Source organism: Sclerotinia sclerotiorum, genomic scaffold (genome assembly GCF_000146945.2).
Source record: "Sclerotinia sclerotiorum 1980 UF-70 scaffold_8 genomic scaffold, whole genome shotgun sequence".
Taxonomy (NCBI): Eukaryota; Fungi; Ascomycota; class Leotiomycetes; order Helotiales; family Sclerotiniaceae; genus Sclerotinia; species Sclerotinia sclerotiorum.
Genome location: NW_001820828.1, coordinates 42,407 through 62,644, shown reverse-complemented (window position 1 = coordinate 62,644; position 20,238 = coordinate 42,407). Strand labels below are relative to the sequence as shown.

Genomic DNA, 20,238 nt, shown 5'->3' with positions numbered 1-20,238 from the left:
TCAACGTGTTGACGTGTAAGATAAACGTCCCATGATAATTTTAGCTACTCGTGCAGTAAGGTTACGGGATATAACTTCTGCACAATGTCATTCATGTACCTAGCACCCAACGGTAACCTTATTCCTTGCAGATCACCTGATTGTCTTGTATACTTTGACATATGGTATGGTGCAAGGAATTGAAACCAAGGTCGATTTCCTATAAGTCAATAGGTATTAATCTCTCTTTTTGTGTCCTGCAGAAGGGAAGGTTAAGGTTACATTTGATTCGATATTTATATTTCATGACTTATTAAGGATTTGGTGCTGCCAGCTCGACTCTTTACATGGATCATGAGGGGCAAGGCAAAGCAAGGGCCTCATTAAAACCCTCAAGATATCCCTCAAAAGCACATACATGCACACACATACTTCCTGTCACCAATATCAATCTCCAGCAAGATATATTCAAACATTCAATTCTTTCAAACTGATTGACATCTCACATTTCACACAAAATCATCTCCGAAAGATTCTCTTTCATCCTTCAGTCTCAGCTTCTGTCCCACGTCCAAAATTCATCCAATCAAAAAAGAGGTGTCATGTCTGATCGCATTGATGTTTCGAAACATAAGATTGGCTTTCTATTTTCATCAATCTAAACTCTTATGACCAAGTCACGGGTCAGTGAATCTTGAGGAAATTTTGTCGATGACCTGAGATGCGACCAATCACGAAAATCCAAATCTTGGTCTTGCTCTCCATTAATTCGCGTGCGACCTTTTTATTCATTAAAGAGGTTGATAATCTCTTGTGTATTATATTGGAAATTAACAAATGCGTTTAACATAACGCGCACAAGAATTCCATTCATTTCTCATTATCTACTTTATTCTACCCCTCTACGCCAAGGACATACCGCCGCCATTATCATCATCATACCCCTCTTCCATCCCACTCAACCACTCTTATTTTCTTCCCTCTTCTCCCTTCTACTCATCTCATCCGAATCTGTCCTTTCCACACCCGCCACCACATCCACACACTCAAGTTCCGGTCCCGAAAACCTCTTTCTGGCTGTAGTTCCCCAAGTCATCGCTGCCACCATCATAATGACTCCTATTGCCGCAGATGTATAATTCATATTGTCGCTAGTAACCGGGTATACAGAGGGAAAATTAAATGTAATACAAGCAAAAAGTAAATATGCAAGACCAACTCCATTAACTAGCAATGAAACCACAGGTCTCATAGCCCAGGGTCCTGTAAGTTGTCGATGCGAACCATCGAAATGAGATATCAAGCGCACGAGAAGAGGCATGGCGTAGGAGAGATAGAATCCTTCGGTCGCAATGGCGATTACCGTGTTAAATCCTGTGACGGTTCCAAAGTAAATGCTGTTAAATGCCATTTGTACTACACTTCCAATAATAATAGCCACAACAGGAACTTGATGTTTAGCACTGACTTTACTGATTTGGCTCGAGAATGGAAGTCCATGGTCTCTAGCGAACGCATAAAGACTTCTACTTCCCTCCGCAAGCAGCGCGTTGGAGGATGCAACGTTGATTATTACAATCATGGATGCTAGGAAACATGCTCCAATGTGACTATTTGTTGAATCGGCGTAAATTTGAATGAGTGGAACCAGAGTAGGTGTGTTGGCAACAGCGTCGATGTCGCCGACGCAGAAGCAGACGGCGATGAGGAAGATGAATCCTGTTATGGCTCCAATGTAAACCGAGAGAACCATCGCGCGGGGAGCTTCTTTAGAAGCATCTCTTAGTTCTTCAGTCATGTGGGATGGTGCATCGTCTAACTCGTAAATTCATGTTAGCCCCGCCATTAAGTTGTGTCCAATCAATTCAAGTTAGGAAGATATCAGACTGTAGTTGGGGAATGATAGCGTGGTAAAAAGAACTTACAGCAACACATGCCAAAAGCTGGCTGTAGTATCCCAATAATCCCAGCCATAGCTGTGCCAAATCCTGTAAAGTTTTGAAAGTCCCGAAAGACAAAACTAGCACTTTGCTTTTCGGTGTTGCACGCAAGAATTGTGACGACCGTCACAACAAATGATGCAATATTGAAGATGAGCGCAACTGTAGATACTTTGTCCAGAATCTTGGATCCCCATAGATTGATGAATGTCGCAATCAAAGTCACCGCATAGGCTACCAGGACCGCGTGCCACCTCTCAATCACGTATGATGGGTTAACGAGGTTCGCTTGACCTAGGATGAAGTTTGCGCCGATGAAGCTGTTGGTTGCGCCCATGGCAAGAATACCTGTACTCATGTCAAGAAAGTTAGAAATAGTAATTTCCCATTGGAAACAAGGAGTATGTTGTCAATATCCTATGAAAGGTCATGAGATGCGTCTCTCGGTAATATTCCCTCCCGGGTACGACTGGAATATGATGTCAATATGACTAGAGGAATACGACTGACCGATTATCATAAACCATCCGGTCAGATAGGAGAATTGTCTCCTCACCGGTTTCGGTGAGAGAATATAAACCCATGAGTACTGGCCTCCGGCAACGGGATACTCAGAGCACATTTCTGCCATGGAGTAGACGACGCATAGAGAGACGATACTGATGCCCACCCATCCCCAAATCATCTGCGTAAGTCATTGCTGTTAGTTGGGCGTTCGAGTAGCATCAAGATACATTTTGTCATTATTGACAACTTCAAATGTCTCGGACGTCGTGGAACATGTTTGGGGCTAACGTCGCAGTACCAGCGCAGTGCGATGTATGAACCTCCTCGAGATTTGACTAAGAGTCTGGAAATCGACCCATAGATAGGAGAATTAAGCATGGAAATGAAGGGATGGTCAGATTTAAATGAGAAATGTGAAAGGTTACTCACTACTGGTGGACCACCAGCATTGACACCTGTGACAAGCACACCACCTAGGGCACTCCAACTGCAATGAGCCGTCAGCAAGCGTTAAGCGTCCCATCTTGCCACGTTTTTCTGATCCAAGGTTGCAACACCGGTGCCGATCACCGGTGTTGGGATTCAGAAGATGCACAGCATACGCAGAAGAATACTTACCTCGTAACAATGGAGAATGAGAAGCCAATCATGCCCAGAAGGCTGAATGATCGCTTGAGTTCTGAAATTATGCTTATCAGCGAATGGTCAAATGACGCCAGTTTGTAGAATCTGAGGAGGTCGACCCACCCGGACGATAACCCATATTCTCCAGAGCAGCATCTTCGGCCACACCTGGAGGAAAGACTTTTCCCACATACGCTTCTTCCTTCATCTTATTCGTTACAGTGAAATGCAGATACTCGAGATGAAGGATCCCAATACCACAGTTTTGGAACAAGGCAGTGGCAACTTCCAAGATATGCTGTACTGTTGATTAAGCAGTAGAGAAAATATGACCGAGGATACAACCCAAGGTATTTATAAACGCATCCAGAGCATTCAGCGAGAGATCCCTACCTTTTCGGGATCTCATTGACGGATATCAGAAGGGAGGTATATGGCATGCAAGTTTAATGCAACATTGGGAACAAATTGGAGAGATCTTTGTGGAATAGCCATGCTAGACTCTTCCTCGATCAAGTGATATAGACTGAGATAGCTAGGTTCGAAGTGTAGTGTATGATTGAGGTACGAAAGCTGAGATAGGGTTGATTTCCCATCTCGTCATTTGTGTCCGATATCAAATCGTTTGTCAGTATCTCATCTATCACGGCTCTTTCCGGCTAGCCCATCATGTTGCTGTATCTATGCATACTTGTATCTTGGACCTTGTCTTGCAATATGGGGTCGGAGAAAAGATTGAAGAATGGGGAACGAATGTTTGGATGAGCGTTGAATTTTTTGGTCGGCGGGGTCATGGTTGGGGGTTTCGATTGGTCCGGAGCAAACATTACTGGGATAATTTTTAGGCTTATCTCTAAGCCTTTCTCCATCAAACTTCTTTTTCTAGGCATTTTATTCCGCTGTTCATCAACATAAACTTCATTACGATTCCTTTTCTTCTTGTGATATGGCACAAAATATGGTACGTACTACAACTGACTTCCTCGGCTTTCTAACTTGCTTGCATGGATGCTTGCATATAAATATACGAATGAACATGTATTGCCCGAGATCTTGGTTAAACTATTTTTCCTTTCAAATCGGATCACTTCCTCGCTCCCCTCAATCTACAAACAATACACAGCGCAAATGCCATAACGTGGTCTAGTCTTGACGTACGATCCAAGGCCCATTTAACATCAAAAGAGACAGCTTCCATATCCTTGAAGTCCGAATTGCGAAGAGTTGTGAACTAGATTTGAGATATGATAGAGTTTTATTCTGGTAACACGATGCAATTGCAGGAAAATATTGATTATTTGTCTTCAAACAAATCCAGAGGGATGTTGCATGCTTCCGACCGAAGGTGGCCGAGTCTCATCGTCTGTTCATCGGCACCAACTAGACGCAATGACTCGCGCTGAATGTGTTGGAGATCTATACGAAACATTTGCTCTTTGATCCCGTCGCCTCTGATTCAGGCGATTACCAACAATGTTCCCGGCGACCAATATCTAACTTCAACATGGAGCGTGTTGACTTGAGCTACCTAGCTGGTGAGATTGGACGAGGAACTTTCTTCTCGACGCTTTGGGTATTCACAGTCTCTTCTCGGCCCCACAAGGTTCATCGCCGCGGGGAAAAAGGAAGAGGAAAAGGGAATTGCTTCAGCAGGCTTTTTCTTCCGTCGGATATCTACATGGAACCTGCGCAAGACCCAGCGCCATTCTTCTTTTCCATTATTCATTGTGGTGAAACGAGACGGGAAGCTGCACACCGCCCAGCATTTCATTCGATGATTCTTTTTTATCCCTTCCTACTCATTGCACACTAATCCGAATTTCTGGTTTGTGCCACCTGCATTGATCTACAATTGGGTGATACCAACACATCGGCTGGGCTAGTACACCCATTCCAGAATCTGCAAGATTCCCGCATGTACTACCCCGGATTTTTGCACTGTAGGGGAGCAGGCTTGTGCAGGATCTCACCAAATAGACGACTGACTTGAAGGATCAGGACGTCGTGATACAATTTCAAGGAAGTATGTTGAGGCTTTGTTGAATTCTATTGACGCTCCACGGAGGATCATACGTAGTGAATTGAATCAAAGCGGGCATGGCTTTCCCCCTGCAATGAGCCGTCATTGATGATTGCCTCACTTGAAGTCTTACGCCATGTTCTCATGAACTCCCCGCAATATTTGTAGGTACCCGTGGCAGAACAAGGTCTTCCTGTACCTGCAGACAGTACATGATCGGACCTTTGGAGTATCCTATCAAAATGAAGAAGTTTGTCAGATCAATACATCAATCAATGAAGCAAAACTGATATAGTTATACATTAATAAATACCTTCCTTAAACTACCTATCTCTCCTTCAACTTCTTTATCCTCCATTATCTCTTCATCTGTTGTTTGCAGGCTATAAGGCGTTTTCTGCGTATCAAAGCTTCCTTCCTTCCTTATCTATTTACTCGTGATTTCCTGAATTGTCAACTTCTACCGTATTCACCTATGTAAACATTCTCAAAATGGAAGGACCAAAGGGCTCTAATGTTTGCCAACAAATTCTCTCTCCCTCACAAGTTCTTCCCTCCTCAATCAAAATTCAGATTGACTCATCCACCATTCTTCCAATTGTTGAACCTCACCAAATTCTCTCCAAGATCTGTACCAACGGCGATGCATCAGTGGCTTCTGATAAAATCTTTGACGAAATCGATGAGTTGAAATACGAAATCAAATCTCGTGCAGGAACGGCAGTTGTTGTAGCGAACAACAAACCTACAAAATCAAGATCTTCTCTTTTATCCAAAATCCTCAACTTCCATCGGAACCCAGCACGTTCAGTTTCGAAACCAAAATACTACCAAACCCTCGAAATGTCATCGCCAGAAAATTATCTTCGCTCCGCTGAGCCGGCACTCATGGACATTGATACCGTGAGCGATCTGTTTGTGGAGAATTACCAAGAAACCAGACAGATCTGTGCCAGACCTTACGATTGGCCTCATGACAAGTCATTCCAAAGACACACCACTGCGCTAGTCATTATCGACATGCAGAAAGATTGTAAGTCTTATGTTCCCTTCTCTTCCGCCTTGGGGGTGGAAACGATGTAAGAGATGCTCTATGATTGTTTTTAAATGCACATCGACTGCATACCGTACATGAGTTTGGAGATCCTGAAAATCACTTATCACTACGACATTGTTTGTACCTTGGAGAAGCATGTTTATAGGACTATTGCGCCCCCAAGCCTTTTGATTTCAATGAATCTACCTTGAAAATGAGCAGTATCTTAAAGATCCTACTAATACTAATTTACTACAGTTGCCTCCGACAAGGGATATCTGAAAAATCAAGGTATTGACAATCAACCAATCCTCGATATTGTTCCTAATATTCGCAAACTTCTCGATGCTTGCCGAGCCAAAGGTTTCACTATTTACCATACGCGAGAAGGCCACCGATCTGACCTGTCAACACTTTCCAAACGCGAACATTTCCGCTCAAGAAACAACGGGAACCGCCTTGGTATTGGTGACCCCGGCCCACTAGGACGTCTCCTTATTCGCGGGGAGGAAGGCCACGAAATTATCGATGAATTAGCTCCTCGATCGGATGAGCAGATCATTGATAAGCCCGGTCGGAGTGCATTTCAGCACACAGAGTTTCGGCTCATGCTAAACGTGAAGGGGATCAGGAACCTAATTTTCTGCGGTGTAACAACGGACGTTTGTGTAATGAGTACGATGAGGGATGCCAACGATAACAACTTTGATTGCGTCCTGGTAGAAGATGCGTGTGCTGCTGGTGTCTATGAGCATCACAAAAGTGCAGTTGAGTCAATTACTGAAGAAGGGGGTATATTTGGTGCTGTCACAACGGTGAAAGATGTTTTGGAGAAAATGGAGAGGCTCTTAGATACAACTGAGCCTGGATTTGTGTCTCCCCATTCAATTCCAGCAGGGACGAATGCTGATGATGAATCCAAGACCGCCCATTCAAATGCGGCAGGGATGGACAAATCAACACTTGTCCCCGGAACTGCCATGGGAGAAAATCAACCCCCTTCTGGAAGTCAATTTTCAAAAATCTCCTTGGCTGAACCTACATCAGAAGTAGGGGATTATATTGACGACGGCTCGTGTCGCCGTAAGCCCACACAAGGAATCTCAAACCAATCAAAACCTTCTGGTGTACGTACCAGAAAGCAATCTTCTCCGAGGCTGGGCATGGCTTATCTGACCCAAGGAAATGATGAGAAATCCGTATCTAAAAGAATGAATGTCTCCGAAAACGAGGAGGATACGATGCCCACTATTACACACACTGGAAGGCGACATGAAAATCAAAAGTAAATACACTCCCCACCAGGTTAAGTTTCCACGAGGCACACGTTTCTAATAAATTTCAGGAGTAGGAACAACATTGATAAGCACCTAAGATCTAACGAATAAGGTCTCTTTTTACCTTTTCCTGTATCTTGAGAGTTTTAGAACTTTTATTGATAATACCTTTCTGAAATCTCGAATCACAACAATCACAAGACCAGGGGAAATAATAGGGGAAAGCCTGGTGTTTTGATTGGATCTGAAGAATAGTCATGTTACAACTATGGTCAAGGAAGGAGACAAGAAAAGCAAGACGTCGAATATTGATAATACAAAGTAGAAACGGGGCTCAAAACTTGGCCTGTTGAGCTTGGGAATAGGGTAGGGAATTTTGAGCGCGTATGGGCTGCCAGCGATAGCATTTTTGGGGAGAGGGGCGGAGGAGAATTGTCGACGCGGCTAGGAGCTTTTGGCAGAATTACTTGTTTCGTCTGTTTTCATTTCGTTTGGCTTCGCTTGCATTGTTAGGTATTCTTAGAGGAATGAATGAGGAGTATAATTTATAGTAGTACAGTATCAATATAAATCATAATATAATTGGTGACAGGGTGACATACTTGTGGAAAGATCATTATGGAATGACGTTCGAGCATGGTTCTAACTTCACGATACTTTTGTACATTTTATGAAAGGCAATCTCCCCAAGTTTCTGGAATATCTTGAAATGCCGGGACATGCCAGTTTGGTATATTTTGTTTTAAAAATAGCTACATGAGAAGTTGTGTGTATATTGTGTCTTATTATATTCATTGTAGTCCTGTACCCTAGCCGGTCTTTTACTAGGTTACTCATACCTGCTGGTTAATCTATTAATAGGAATCATGGAGTCAAGAATGATGACTGATAGACTAAGGCTAATCATTTAAAGCTTCAGATATATTTTCTATTAAATATTGTGTCAATCTGGCTATATATAGAGCTATGTCTTTTATAGAGTAGATTGGTCTTTGAGTCTCGTCCACCATTGCGGGATATGAATGTGTTGATGCATCCCTTACAGTGCTTGAGATAGGAGATTATCGAGGTCTAGGTGTATTTATCAATTGAGTTGGAGTAACTAGGTAGTGTTACGATAGCGAGTGTGGTTTTAGTGATTAGAGGCTCGTTCTGTAGTTAATTCCTCGTGATGATCATTACGTCATGATCATCGGCAGCTCTAGAAGTTGAACAACAGCTCATCAAGATGACATGAAAGAACAAATCCTTATTTTCTCAACGAGAAAACATAGATAATTCACTATGGAACCAGTTGCTGCAACAGCTGCTGCATATGGTGTCGAAACTGCAATTGAAGGAGGAATTGCTGCTTATTATCTATCCAAACCGACAATACCTCTAAAAGGACACCTCGAACATGTCACAACCACTGATGCATTACCGCGATGTGGACATACAATGTCAGTGATTAGTGATAGAGCATATATTTTTGGTGGTTCCGAGGATCTGGAATCTGTGGAATTAGGCAATGATATGCATGAGCTTCACATCTCAACCGATGAGAATAACACAACTGCACTTTTACGGTCAATACCAGCAGTCGGAGATGGGGAATTGAACAAGGCGCCTGTACCATCGGCTCGCATATTCCATTCAGCTACGGTTGCTCGAAACCGTATCTTCATTTTTGGCGGCAATGGATATTCATCTGGTAAGCAAAACCTTAAGCCGTTGGAAGAGAATGGCCGATTGTGGATTTTTGACCCACTATCATCGAAGTGGTCGTTCCTGGATCCTCCTCCACATACAACATTTCCCCTTTCTAGGTCGGATCATATCAGCACATCGAGTCCTGATGGATCTGCAATCTTCATCCATGGGGGGAAATCATCTGATGACGTGCTTTCGAATGATGTATGGGTGTTTTACTTGGATGAAGGGAAGTGGACCAGGCTCCCAGATGCACTAGGGCTACCGAGGTCCGGAACCAATCTCGCTTGTGGACAGGGAAAATTATGGAAGTTTAACGGTAGTAAAGAGGTATCTGAAGGCTCGGGCCTCCGGGGGTCAATACACTTTTTGGAGTATCCTACCGGTGGTACAGTAGATGATGTGACTAAAGATTTGGCTCATAGTTCTTTGGGCATTCCCAAAATTGACTGCCAATGGGAGAAATTGGATACGGGATCGAGCAAATCTGTGGAGACACCATTTTCTAGCGATTATGCAGCCTTAAATTTCATTACCACTGGAAATGGCAGAGATTATCTATTGTTAGCTTTAGGATCCGACGGCGGAGAATATTCTTCGGATATTTGGGTCCATCAGCTCCCCTCAGTGCAATACTCAGGTGCAAAGGTGAAAGACGTCGTACGAGAGAATTTACCTGGCGTAGAAAGTCATGTGGGGGAATGGTCCCGTCTCGAAATCAGTGGAATAGAGGTCGGTGGGGATGAAGAGAAAGGTGGGGCATGGACTGGTAGACGTTATTTTGGAAGCTCAATGACGGGCACGAAACAATTTATGATTTGGGGAGGACTTAGTCCAAATAATGAGACGCTTGGTGATGGGTGGAGGGTTATTATTGACTAGTGATATTTGAATGGGATGGAATCAGCTGCTCGTTCTAGTATCCTTTCCAAGCTCAAATTCTAATATGTCTATGACATGGTCATTTTACGGGAACTCGATATGCCAATCTGAGAATGGCCACATAGACCGAAAAATCACAGATTCAGCAAATTGAAAATATGGCGATTGGTCACTATAAGATTTCATGCATGCATTGGGTAGGAGCTAGTGGGTTGAAACAGACTTGGGAAGATACTTACTTAAGATAATGGGTATTATATTTTGCAGTGGAATTAATATTAAGTTGTAGAAGTGGTGGAAATCATAAAGAAATCTGATGAGGCATTTCTAACATTAATCATTTATGTGCATCACAGTCGTGAGTGGAAAAGAAATTGACTTAACTGGCTACTAAAGCGATCAATCACCTTCTTCTTGCACGCGTGGAATCTGCCATTCGTGAACTGGTGGGCGGAGGAGATGCCTTCTTGCTCTACAGGTGGGACATGTCACATGTTGGCCGCCGCCTTCCCTGAACCAAGGGACAATGCAATCATGATGGTATATATGAACGCCACAGAACACCCGACGAAGACCATTGGGTCCGCAAGCTTCGCGATCACTCAAAAGAAGCCGGCAGATACCGTAAAATTCATCAGGTGGTGCATCGGCGAAAAGAACTGGCGCAAGAATTTCCGGATTGACATCTTTCTCATCGAAGAGATATCGACGTCCGACACTGGGTATTCCACTTCCTAATTGCCCGGGGTGGTAGTTTTGTTGCGCGAGATACCACCCTCGCATTTTTTCAAGCTCGATGAACGCCCAGCCGATTCTCTCGTATTCCGGACCATCAGGAACCCCATTAGGAGACTGCCGTGTAAAGTCTTGGACATCGATGAGTGCAGCTCGGGCATTGAATTCTAAAGATTCTTGTCTTGCAAAAAGCTATCTCTGCTCAGCAACGTATTCGGTCCAGTACTGATGACGAGGTTCGATGTCGATTCTGAGAAGTGCTTCATCATTCCTGTCCGATCTCCATGTATTAGGGGCATTGTATTCGGCATTAGCGCAGAACGGACATAAGAAATGAAGGATCGAAGCTTGTACGAAGTGATAGGTACCACAACCATGACCAAGAGTTTGATCATGGAGAAAAGGATCTTGATTCTCTTCTCGGCAATTATCCACTTGTTTGACTCTCGTCACTACGTGCCCACAAGCTCTGTAAAACCCTTCGTCAAAGACGCAAAGTGATTCTAAAAATTCCGTATTAACTTGTGCTTTTAGGTACTTTGGGGAACGTGGAGCAATTACTTACATAATCCTCGGGTGAACTGTATTTATACTGATGATGGAAAGCATTGTTCTCCGTGGTGATGATTAGATATGATATGTTCATACATTTCTTTCCCACTGTTCTCCATATATTTTGAATTTCTTGAACAGGCTCAAAACAAAGACAAAAAAACAGATTGGTAAATTCCCAACAACTGCTAAAGCCAATCTCGTAGTCCTGCAGTGATAATGTTAATTCGCCATGGAATCTTAGATGCAGCACTTTCATGACCATGGAGTTTTGTTAAATGTAAACAAAGCCCTCGGAGCATGAATTTCCGCAACTTCGTTAAAACATAAAATCATAGTGCCACCAACATTGAAACTCAGTATATAAAGAATAAATGCAATGGATATACGTCCTGATCGTGGAAGAATGGAGGTCGAGGGGTGAAGGTGTGAATGTGAATGTGAATGTACGCGGTAAGGTGACAGAAAAAACCTTGTTTGTCTCGCCGCATTTTCTAGCTTTGTTAAAAATGTGGCACACTAATAACACAAATTGACCCTTCATATATCAGTTAAAATTCAATTGAAATTTATTGAAAGTTACACAGTTGATCCTGCCAAAAATATGAAGCCGCAGAGAAAAAACCCCTCTCTCCATAGCGATTCGCTACTGACGAAGCTTGAGTGTTATTTCATGGGCATGGAAAAGAACGAAATAAGCATTTGAAGCTTAGGGATCATTTGACCAAAATTACCCTAACCCTAAATGCAATGGGTTATCGATTGATGATGGTGATTCCCTTCGTCGATGAGTTCATTTCGTACTTTTAGGGGGGATCGTGATTGTGTAAGGTTAATCTGTTCGCCGTTCTTCCCATCCAGGTTATCCCTCAAGCTCACATTTGAGTTCAATCCATCAACAGAAAAAATAACACGCATACATGCATCAATTAATGTGAGCAATCAGTTAAGATGAGAGGTGTAATCAATCTTGCTCCAAAGTCTAACATTTTGGTGCATTCTGACAGCTTTGGGAACATCGCACAAGCTTTGCGGAGAATGGCGCGCTGTTATGCCTAGATTCAGATTCTGCTGTCAAGAACATGTTCACCTAACTATCCTACATCGATTTCAGATATAAAATTGTAGACTGCAGTTTATGGAGACTTACAAGGCTTCATATGACTCGATACACATTTCAAAAAAAATTGTTATGTGCGAATGTCGCTTCTGCCTCTTTTAGAACTGACAAAAAGCGATGCAGCCGCGGCTACTTGCCCTGCCATGCAAAGTCGTCAGCGTCCCATAATTGGATAGCTCAATCGGCGATGGTGTATTCAAAACAGGCGATATGTGCATAAATCATGTTACATCAAACAGGCACAACAAAAATTAACGTGCCCGTAAGACCAGTGGTGTGATGACACAAAATCCAGCCACGGTGAAACCATCCGATTGGTCATTTGAACTTATCCCGATCATGAACCTCGAAAATCACTTCAGTTCTCGTGTCACATCGATAAAAGCGTCTGCACAATATATAAGGCATTGGCACCCAGTGAATAATTATTGCACCACCACATTCATCAGGTATCACCAACAACAGTACTCACAACACAATAAAAATCAACTTCACACCTAGCATTGCGACATCAAGTTGAACCGAAAACACTTTCACAAATCATGTGTCCAGCACCAATGAGAGGATACTCGGATATTATGAATACCAGCGATAAAGGCTCTATTGAGTTAAATGGTAACGGGCAAAAGGTTGCCTTTCCCCACGAAGATGCGGGTGCTCATACACTTTGGAAGCAAAATTCAGAGGCAAAAACTCCGATATGGCATCTAAGAGTTACTGTGATCAAGAATGGCGAGGCTCGAGGGGATTGTCCTAGTCGTACCTTTGTAAGTCTTTTTATTGTCTCACTGGTAGTCGTTTAGCTGCTTATCATTCTTAGGCATTCAAGACCTTAGAGGAAGTCACTCGTGCCATCAACCAAGTTGAGACTGCATTTGGAAACACGTTTGAGCTGAAGAAATGTGGAATCGATTCACCAGATGCTATGGGTGGGAGAGTTAACGATGGGAGAAGTGAGAATATTACCATTCAATTTGATTCTGATGTAGCGAAGGAGTCATGGACGGAATTCTTGGGAAGATTGAAGGGACTGGAGGATGAATGGTCACATGCGACTGAAGTTTGAGATCTTTGAGGTTTGGTCTAGCACGGAAAAAGAATGTAGGAAAATAGAACTACAAAGGGAGTTGAGATCTGAAGAAATTTTCACGGCATGGTTAGTTCGGGGTCAAGGGGACACTGAGAAGGCGTTAAAGGGGGTTGGTGTAAAACTTTGTTGCTATTTGTAAAGATCGATTTCACGCAGTTGGCTTATGAAGACTTAACATCTGCTTGAAGGAATGTGATGGGCCAGAGGTCAGTCTGAGTTACGACGGTTGAGCTTACATCGGTGATTGTTTCAGATCATGGGAATTGCTTTCTGATCCGAGAAATTTCACCACTTACCCCAAGAATGTGAAGGGCCGCGACTTGGTATTAATGTTCTAAAAACTACAATTTGAAGATAAATCGGAATTGTGGTATCGAAATGTGTTGGTCATATTGTCATATAAATGGGGATCTGACTGCATAAGTCAAAAGTTTCACTTGGAACTTGTAACGGAAGAAGCTTCAATTCGCTTTATTGTGAGTTTTGTTTGGAGGGGAATTAAATCTCTTAGACTTGATAAATGATTATTGTGATTAGATTAAAATTAGTTGATTTAATCGTCCAATGCTCCTGCATTAAGTGCATCAGATTACGGACGTGACAATGCTAGCACATGCCAATTCGTATGCATAGTAGTACATTATGATCAAATTCATATCTTTTCCTATACTGGTTGATATGGAAGTCCATCATTCCACTATAGTCCAGATCGGAGTGCAGATTATAGTTCCGTGGAGATTTGAGGACTCAGCAGCTTGGAAGCAGCACTAATCTTCATTTTGCTATGTACCTGCCAGCCAGAGCTGCACAAAAGTTAAAGATCATCTAATCAATACACCTACCTCAGTGGTAAACAAAATAGCGTTCTTCTTTGGAAATGGACCAAAAGTATCTTCTCTGTCTGACACGAAGAGCAGTCCATTAAGTGCTCAAGACATGATCGTCACTCCAACACTACTTTTCCGCGGGCAAACCACTCCGCAAGACTGTTCGCAGGCAGAACAAGGTGCATCACAGGCTTCTCGAGAAGCATTTTAACAAGCCTCACAATCTATACAACAAGCACGCCAATCTGCATCGGAGGGCACCCAGCAAGCATTAAAATCAGCTTCGGATTCTATGCGACAAATATACAATAGCGCTAGTCAATTGATTGCTGCTGCTTCGGGAAGCTCATCAAGTGTTGAGAGTAGTGCAAGTTCAGCGATTTCAAGTATACAAGCGTCGGCCAGCTGGGCTGTGGCGAGAGCAGTTGAACAAATGCAAAGTGCACAATTTACTGTCAGTCTACTGTAGGTAAGTGAGATGGATTTGTTGAAAATAGTATTAATAAAAGGGCGCAGCAGCGCTAAATAGGTTGGAACAGAGTTGTTAACGTTGAATCTTACAGCAAGAAGTTTCAAAGGCGGGAGCCACTGCATCTGTCGTTTTCCCCTCATAACTTATTTTTCTATCCCTGTTCCACAGCTAAGAAGACTTAGGCATCCAATAAAGAGGCTCAAGAATCTCAAAACGCAACCATTACCGCGACACAGGCAGCTGTAGCGATAGTGGAGAGCATAATCGCTTCCACGAATTGTACGCAAAGGAAATGCACAAAAAACAAGTCAGTCATAGATATGAGCCGTAAATGAAACAAAAATACCCAGCATGGAATCCTCAAAACCACCAAAAGGCATCAAGTCTTGAATCTTGGTTACAGTTCGAAGTCAGAGGTGGACTTACACCTTTCCCTAATTGCCCAAATATTTTACAAAAGTCTAGAAATAGTGATGAAAAAATATCTTAAGAGGAACAGGTATATTCACCAATAAGTATGATGTCGATGGAAAGTCAAAGTATTACTATTCCCGGTGTTTCGATTTCTTTTAAGTCAATCACAACAAACAGAGATATAACATCACTTGAAGATGACCAATACATAGACGCGGGATTGGAAGACAAGAAAGAAGATCGAGTTGAACCGATAGTGAATAATAGAAGAGAAAGTGCATGGACAGATGATGTACGGAGTACGATCCCTCACGAGGAACCTCCACTTCGACCCTAGAGTTTCAAAAAGCTCTTTCCTAAACCTGATCAATCTGTTCGCAAAACCGCACAATGATCCATGGAGCAGCAACAGCAAACACAAAGCTTGGAAACACCAACACAGAGCCAGGATTTCATTAGAGTTTATTGAAGGATTTTGATTCTCCATCAACACTAGAAGCGTCGAGGATTAGCGATCTACCAAAGACGCCTAAACTTGGCGTAAGTGTGAGCATTAAAAGTATGAAGGGGGGAGTGCATTATGTTAAGTCAGTGAAGAGCGTCAAAGGGAATCTTTCAGGTTCTCAGTCTCGTAGAAAGACTGTTCAAAGTGGTGATGAAGACAGTAGAATAGAGGGAGTTGGAGAGAGTGGAGAAATTAGGGAGATAAGTTCATAGATGGATTTCCTCCTGGTTCCTAAAGAAAGAGATAATTAATAGTAATGATGCTAGGTGTACTTAGAACGGAAGGTATTTAAAGCAAAAGATGATAATTACTAGGTAGTTGAAGAATGCGGGATAGTTTTCACACGAGAATCAGCAAATGAAGAACCCGGCGAACAACCTTTCCATTCAAACAATTCCCCTCCATTTAAAATGCAATTAGTGCTTGGATTATACCACACCACAACCCATATTGAAAGATTATATGCTGAGAGAATCACTCGAAATTCGAATCCCTGAATACCACCCTCAATACCCACCCTAACAGAAACCAATGTACCCCGCCCCGAATTATATATATTGAAGTCCCTCGTCCACTCAATCGTGATCCCACATCCGCAACTACCTTGCTGCATCGACTGAACTTTCATAAAACTTTTCCATTTTCATCCAAAATTCCTACCATCACCACTTTCTCATCGCTAAATGGGTTATGAACATAAACTTCTTTCTCATCGTAATATATAACATGATTCTCAGGTTCCGAAATCAGACTTCTTATGTTTTGATGAGACCTGCAACTAGAAAGATTTAGGGGCCTAATTGATCTCAAATTAGCATGCCACACAATGAATATCTAGGTACTTCTGGGTAGACTTACAATGGAGGCAAAGGCTTTTGTTTCTTCACAAGAGCTTCCTGAGGCAATGGAGGTAATGGTTTATCGTAAATGTAGAATACTGTTCCATCACATGGGCCTTCACAGCTCAATCGTGATTCTCGAGTTCGAAGTATGGTGGGGCATGTTTCTGCAACAAGTGTGGTTCCGGTGTAGGCTGAAAAGTTTGAGTCACAAGAGTTACGGCTGTAGACTGAGGAGCTTCGGTTGTGTTTTGGGCCAGGTGAATTAGGCACTTGAAGGAATACTAGGTTCGACATAGCGATATATCGTAGCTTTCTCAATCAAAATCCTTTTTAGCTGATACGTGTTTATTCCCTCGGTCACGCAATGAATATGTATTGAATTGTCTTAGAACAATCGTCCAACGGGTCCATAGCTCTTGACTGAGAAGAGCTATCCATCTTATGTATATCCTCGAAGCTGAAAGCTTTAGCAAGGATATGGTACGACTACGTTGCAATAGGATTCTTTCGCACGATTAAGCCGAAATTTGGATGATGTTTGGGGCGCAGAAATAATCCTTCATGACGCCTTGAAATGCTGAAAGTCGCCTCGTGAGATGAAGGGGCAGGATTTAAAGTTAAGCTTTGACGAATGACCGATGACCCGATGCAGGCCTACAAACCCTGTATTTCCAGGGCAGCAGAATCCTACATCTCACCAAAACTTTTATATATAGAAAATGTTTAATTATTTATAACATTTCATGGATTGAAACCTGGTGTGGATAAATCTCTTGGCTCATAAGAACTCATCTAGAGCAGTGTTCGAATAATTATATTGTCTTTAGGCCTTGTTTTAGAGTCTTGAAATGGATGTGGCTATGAAGACTTTCGCAGTTTTGGAGCGTGATACGTAAAAATTTATCTGCCGGGTTTGTTTCTTTCGCTTCTCCTGTCCCGCTTCTTAAATTTAGCTGCTAGCGCAGACCTAAAGATTAAGATATGCTTACGACGTTATGTCGTACATCGAGCCAGTGATTCGTGCTTTTTAATGTCTCGCGGTAAGTGTCGTGTCCCGAGATCTCGTCATCTTTGCTTTCGTGTAGAAACATTCTCGGCATCTCAGTGAACAACAATGAGCTGTACTTATTGATATCTTTGGTATCCACTGCATGCAAAAATTACCCCTCTGCTAGTTGTTTATTCACGATGCGTAATTGCCTTACCCGTCTAGAGGCGGAGATGCTTGCACCCCCTCCTGTTCCTGGGAATTGGGAGTACCTTGGACCTCGGAAGGCCATTACTATGAGTTCGCAAGGTATGAAAATTAGGAGAAGGAGAAAAAGAGAGAGCGAGGATGAAAGGCACAGAAACGGAAATCATTTTCAGTTAGGAAGGAGGGAAACATCTAGTGGTATTGAGGGCCTAACATTTGATTATGCTGGGAGACCGGTGTAAGTCTAGCTTCCTGCTAGAACGCTTGGCTAGATCAACTATTCGCTTGTATTTTTTGGCTAACAATGAGTTCTGCCCAATAGCTGGCGAGACCCAAGGAAAAAGACGAATAGTTACAGACGACACAGATGTTCCAAAAGCCGAATACATACAAGAGAAACTATATTGTTCCAGGGCCTGGGAATGTTGTCAATCAAGCTAGCAGAGCCAGGTTAAATGGCCTAGCAGTCATAATTCCATCCTAACCTGCTACCCAGCGTGGTTTTGTCGGAAAGTTTAGAACAATGATGATAAGCTCGCTAGCGCTGGAATAGTTCTGCTCATTAATCTTATTCTTTTGAACTTTGTTGTTGTGTACATCGTTTCCATCCCATTAAGCAGTTTGTCATTTGTACCAAGGTTGTGGATGAAGAATGGCATGATGAGCCAGTTAGGAATAGCAAGGGAGCTATTCTAGGTCAATATTGATTTTAGAGCAGAGCAGAATATAAAAGGTACTCCATGACTCTCCTGTTTAAGATTTGCGATGGACAATAGCAACCTTCAATCATTTTTTATCTTTGAATTCGAGAGTTCAAAAGCTAACCTCTGTCTCGAATCATATATAGATAATTTATTATCCCAAAGAAACTCACAACTTTCTTTTCTCTGATTGATGGATTTACAACCTCACGCAAGGGCCAGGGCCGGATGGTTTTTTTCGGAAAAGGAAACTCTGCATTGTTGAACACAATTGTGTGGACTATATGTGAGATCAAGAAACGGATCACTTTGAGTAAGACTTTTAACCAGATTGCATTATGAAGCTAAATAATTCCCCAGAGATTCACTCTATTTTTAAAACATCACCATATACACCGTTAAAAACTACATTCAACGAATTAGGCTTCTGGCAATTCCCAACCAGATTCTCATATTCCAGTACTTGGATATCTCCTGTGAAGATTTACAGACCACTAGCAGCAAGTATCGCCGGTTGCTCCAAGATGAACGCAGGGCCAGCAACAACAGACTCCTCAGTGGGCGCGTCCACCTCATCAGAAATAACTGCCAAGATTATACCCTTCAGTTCAAGATTGGCAGGGAAAATTGTGCTATTCGTAGCGACATCGTACGGGACCGAAATAATCTCCAACCCGTGAAAGAAAACAGCATAATAAATTTTTCCCTCCTCAAAACTTGGCACTTGACTCCCATTACTACCTGCTTCGTAAACAAATGTTAACTTCCCTCCAGGAGTTATTTGTCCCGGCGCATGTAACTGTGGTAAGTGCTGACTAGGAGACGGGTATTCAGGGTTCGCACTTGGACATGAACCATCGATAATAAACCGATTCGTCGAGTCTAGGATTTGATTCGCATATGGAAAACTCGTATCTATTGGACCAGCGAAAGGATCAACTCCCCAAACTGAAATCAAAGCCCACGTGGTGTGACGAGTCTCGGTCTCTCCAATCCCCATCAATGCGCCTTTCGTTTCGTTCATCTTTGCTTGCTGCACTAGTCCGGCTGCGAATGCCATACTTGATACTTCAATCAGAATTTGCATTTCTAAGAATTCGGCTGCGGTGCTCCAGCCAAAATCGTAACTGCAGGGACCAGGTTTAATCGATGTGTTAGATATCGAATCCTGGAATATCCGAAGATGACCAGCTTCGTTATCGCGGATCTCTTGAATGCGATCGTAGGTTGTATTCGGAAATCCAATGGATGTAAATGATGTAAAATTTAGAGCTTCGACAGCTTGCTGGTAGAAGGAAAATACTGCCCATTCTGCTCCGAGAAGGTTTTGAAAGAGAAGGTCGTCAGGTCCGGGTGGACCACTCGCTGTTGGTAAGATAGGTGCTGTGTAATTTGCTGGAAATGGTGCAGATTTACCACGATATGAACTATAGTAGTCCGTTTCGCTGGGTATTGGGCCATTGAATGGATTAGAGACGTTGACAGTTGTTGGAAGTGCAGCGGAGAGGCTCGCAGCAACTAGCATAGACAAAAGAACGAATTCCGAGTGCATCTTATAGTTTTCTATATAACTTGAATGGCTTGGATATAAAAGTTTTATGTGAGGAGACAATGTGTGAGAGTGTGATAGAGATTGCTATGAACTCCAAAGCGAAGAAAGCCCTCTTATATATATCAAATACACAATGCGCTAAACAGATTCACCGAGTAGTCATCAAGCCAGTATCAACGAGCCCCTAATTGTATACTGGTATATTTACGAAACCATACCATTTTGGTTGAATTGCCTACTTATTACCGTTGATGTTCGACTAAGACTCGAACTACG

The 20,238-nt window shown here is 42.6% G+C and overlaps 10 protein-coding genes across 10 annotated transcripts; 5 read left to right on the top strand and 5 right to left on the bottom strand.

The window, feature by feature from the left end:
* Positions 1–937: 937 nt before the first annotated feature.
* On the bottom strand, positions 938–3,258 carry SS1G_06345 (hypothetical protein; the record flags this gene model as incomplete). The annotated part of the gene is made up of 6 exons (XM_001592056.1): positions 938–1,794; positions 1,905–2,267; positions 2,430–2,604; positions 2,856–2,913; positions 3,045–3,105; positions 3,174–3,258. 6 exons carry the CDS (start codon positions 3,256–3,258, stop codon positions 938–940), a joined length of 1,599 nt encoding a protein of 532 aa, XP_001592106.1.
* Positions 3,259–4,344: 1,086 nt separating this feature from the next.
* On the bottom strand, positions 4,345–4,776 carry SS1G_06344 (predicted protein; the record flags this gene model as incomplete). The annotated part of the gene is made up of 2 exons (XM_001592055.1): positions 4,345–4,466; positions 4,605–4,776. The coding sequence occupies 2 exons, from the start codon at positions 4,774–4,776 to the stop codon at positions 4,345–4,347; spliced, it is 294 nt and encodes a 97-aa protein (XP_001592105.1).
* Positions 4,777–5,562: 786 nt separating this feature from the next.
* Positions 5,563–7,457, top strand: SS1G_06343 (hypothetical protein; the record flags this gene model as incomplete). The annotated part of the gene is made up of 3 exons (XM_001592054.1): positions 5,563–6,103; positions 6,365–7,233; positions 7,452–7,457. The coding sequence occupies 3 exons, from the start codon at positions 5,563–5,565 to the stop codon at positions 7,455–7,457; spliced, it is 1,416 nt and encodes a 471-aa protein (XP_001592104.1).
* Positions 7,458–8,667: 1,210 nt separating this feature from the next.
* On the top strand, positions 8,668–9,957 carry SS1G_06342 (hypothetical protein; the record flags this gene model as incomplete). The annotated part of the gene is made up of 1 exon (XM_001592053.1): positions 8,668–9,957. The coding sequence occupies one exon, from the start codon at positions 8,668–8,670 to the stop codon at positions 9,955–9,957; it is 1,290 nt and encodes a 429-aa protein (XP_001592103.1).
* A 399-nt stretch (positions 9,958–10,356) lies between these two features.
* Positions 10,357–10,740, bottom strand: SS1G_06341 (predicted protein; the record flags this gene model as incomplete). The annotated part of the gene is made up of 1 exon (XM_001592052.1): positions 10,357–10,740. The coding sequence occupies one exon, from the start codon at positions 10,738–10,740 to the stop codon at positions 10,357–10,359; it is 384 nt and encodes a 127-aa protein (XP_001592102.1).
* A 327-nt stretch (positions 10,741–11,067) lies between these two features.
* Positions 11,068–11,193, top strand: SS1G_06340 (predicted protein; the record flags this gene model as incomplete). The annotated part of the gene is made up of 1 exon (XM_001592051.1): positions 11,068–11,193. One exon carries the CDS (start codon positions 11,068–11,070, stop codon positions 11,191–11,193), a length of 126 nt encoding a protein of 41 aa, XP_001592101.1.
* A 1,713-nt stretch (positions 11,194–12,906) lies between these two features.
* SS1G_06339 (predicted protein) lies at positions 12,907–13,430 on the top strand (the record flags this gene model as incomplete). The annotated part of the gene is made up of 2 exons (XM_001592050.1): positions 12,907–13,131; positions 13,185–13,430. 2 exons carry the CDS (start codon positions 12,907–12,909, stop codon positions 13,428–13,430), a joined length of 471 nt encoding a protein of 156 aa, XP_001592100.1.
* Positions 13,431–14,390: 960 nt separating this feature from the next.
* On the top strand, positions 14,391–15,504 carry SS1G_06338 (predicted protein; the record flags this gene model as incomplete). The annotated part of the gene is made up of 4 exons (XM_001592049.1): positions 14,391–14,460; positions 14,518–14,735; positions 14,936–15,032; positions 15,380–15,504. The coding sequence occupies 4 exons, from the start codon at positions 14,391–14,393 to the stop codon at positions 15,502–15,504; spliced, it is 510 nt and encodes a 169-aa protein (XP_001592099.1).
* A 792-nt stretch (positions 15,505–16,296) lies between these two features.
* On the bottom strand, positions 16,297–16,808 carry SS1G_06337 (predicted protein; the record flags this gene model as incomplete). The annotated part of the gene is made up of 2 exons (XM_001592048.1): positions 16,297–16,450; positions 16,531–16,808. 2 exons carry the CDS (start codon positions 16,806–16,808, stop codon positions 16,297–16,299), a joined length of 432 nt encoding a protein of 143 aa, XP_001592098.1.
* Positions 16,809–17,463: 655 nt separating this feature from the next.
* SS1G_06336 (hypothetical protein) lies at positions 17,464–19,962 on the bottom strand (the record flags this gene model as incomplete). Its single annotated transcript, XM_001592047.1, has 4 exons — positions 17,464–17,481; positions 17,720–17,796; positions 18,344–18,396; positions 18,899–19,962. The coding sequence occupies 4 exons, from the start codon at positions 19,960–19,962 to the stop codon at positions 17,464–17,466; spliced, it is 1,212 nt and encodes a 403-aa protein (XP_001592097.1).
* Between the last annotated feature and the right edge of the window lie 276 nt (positions 19,963–20,238).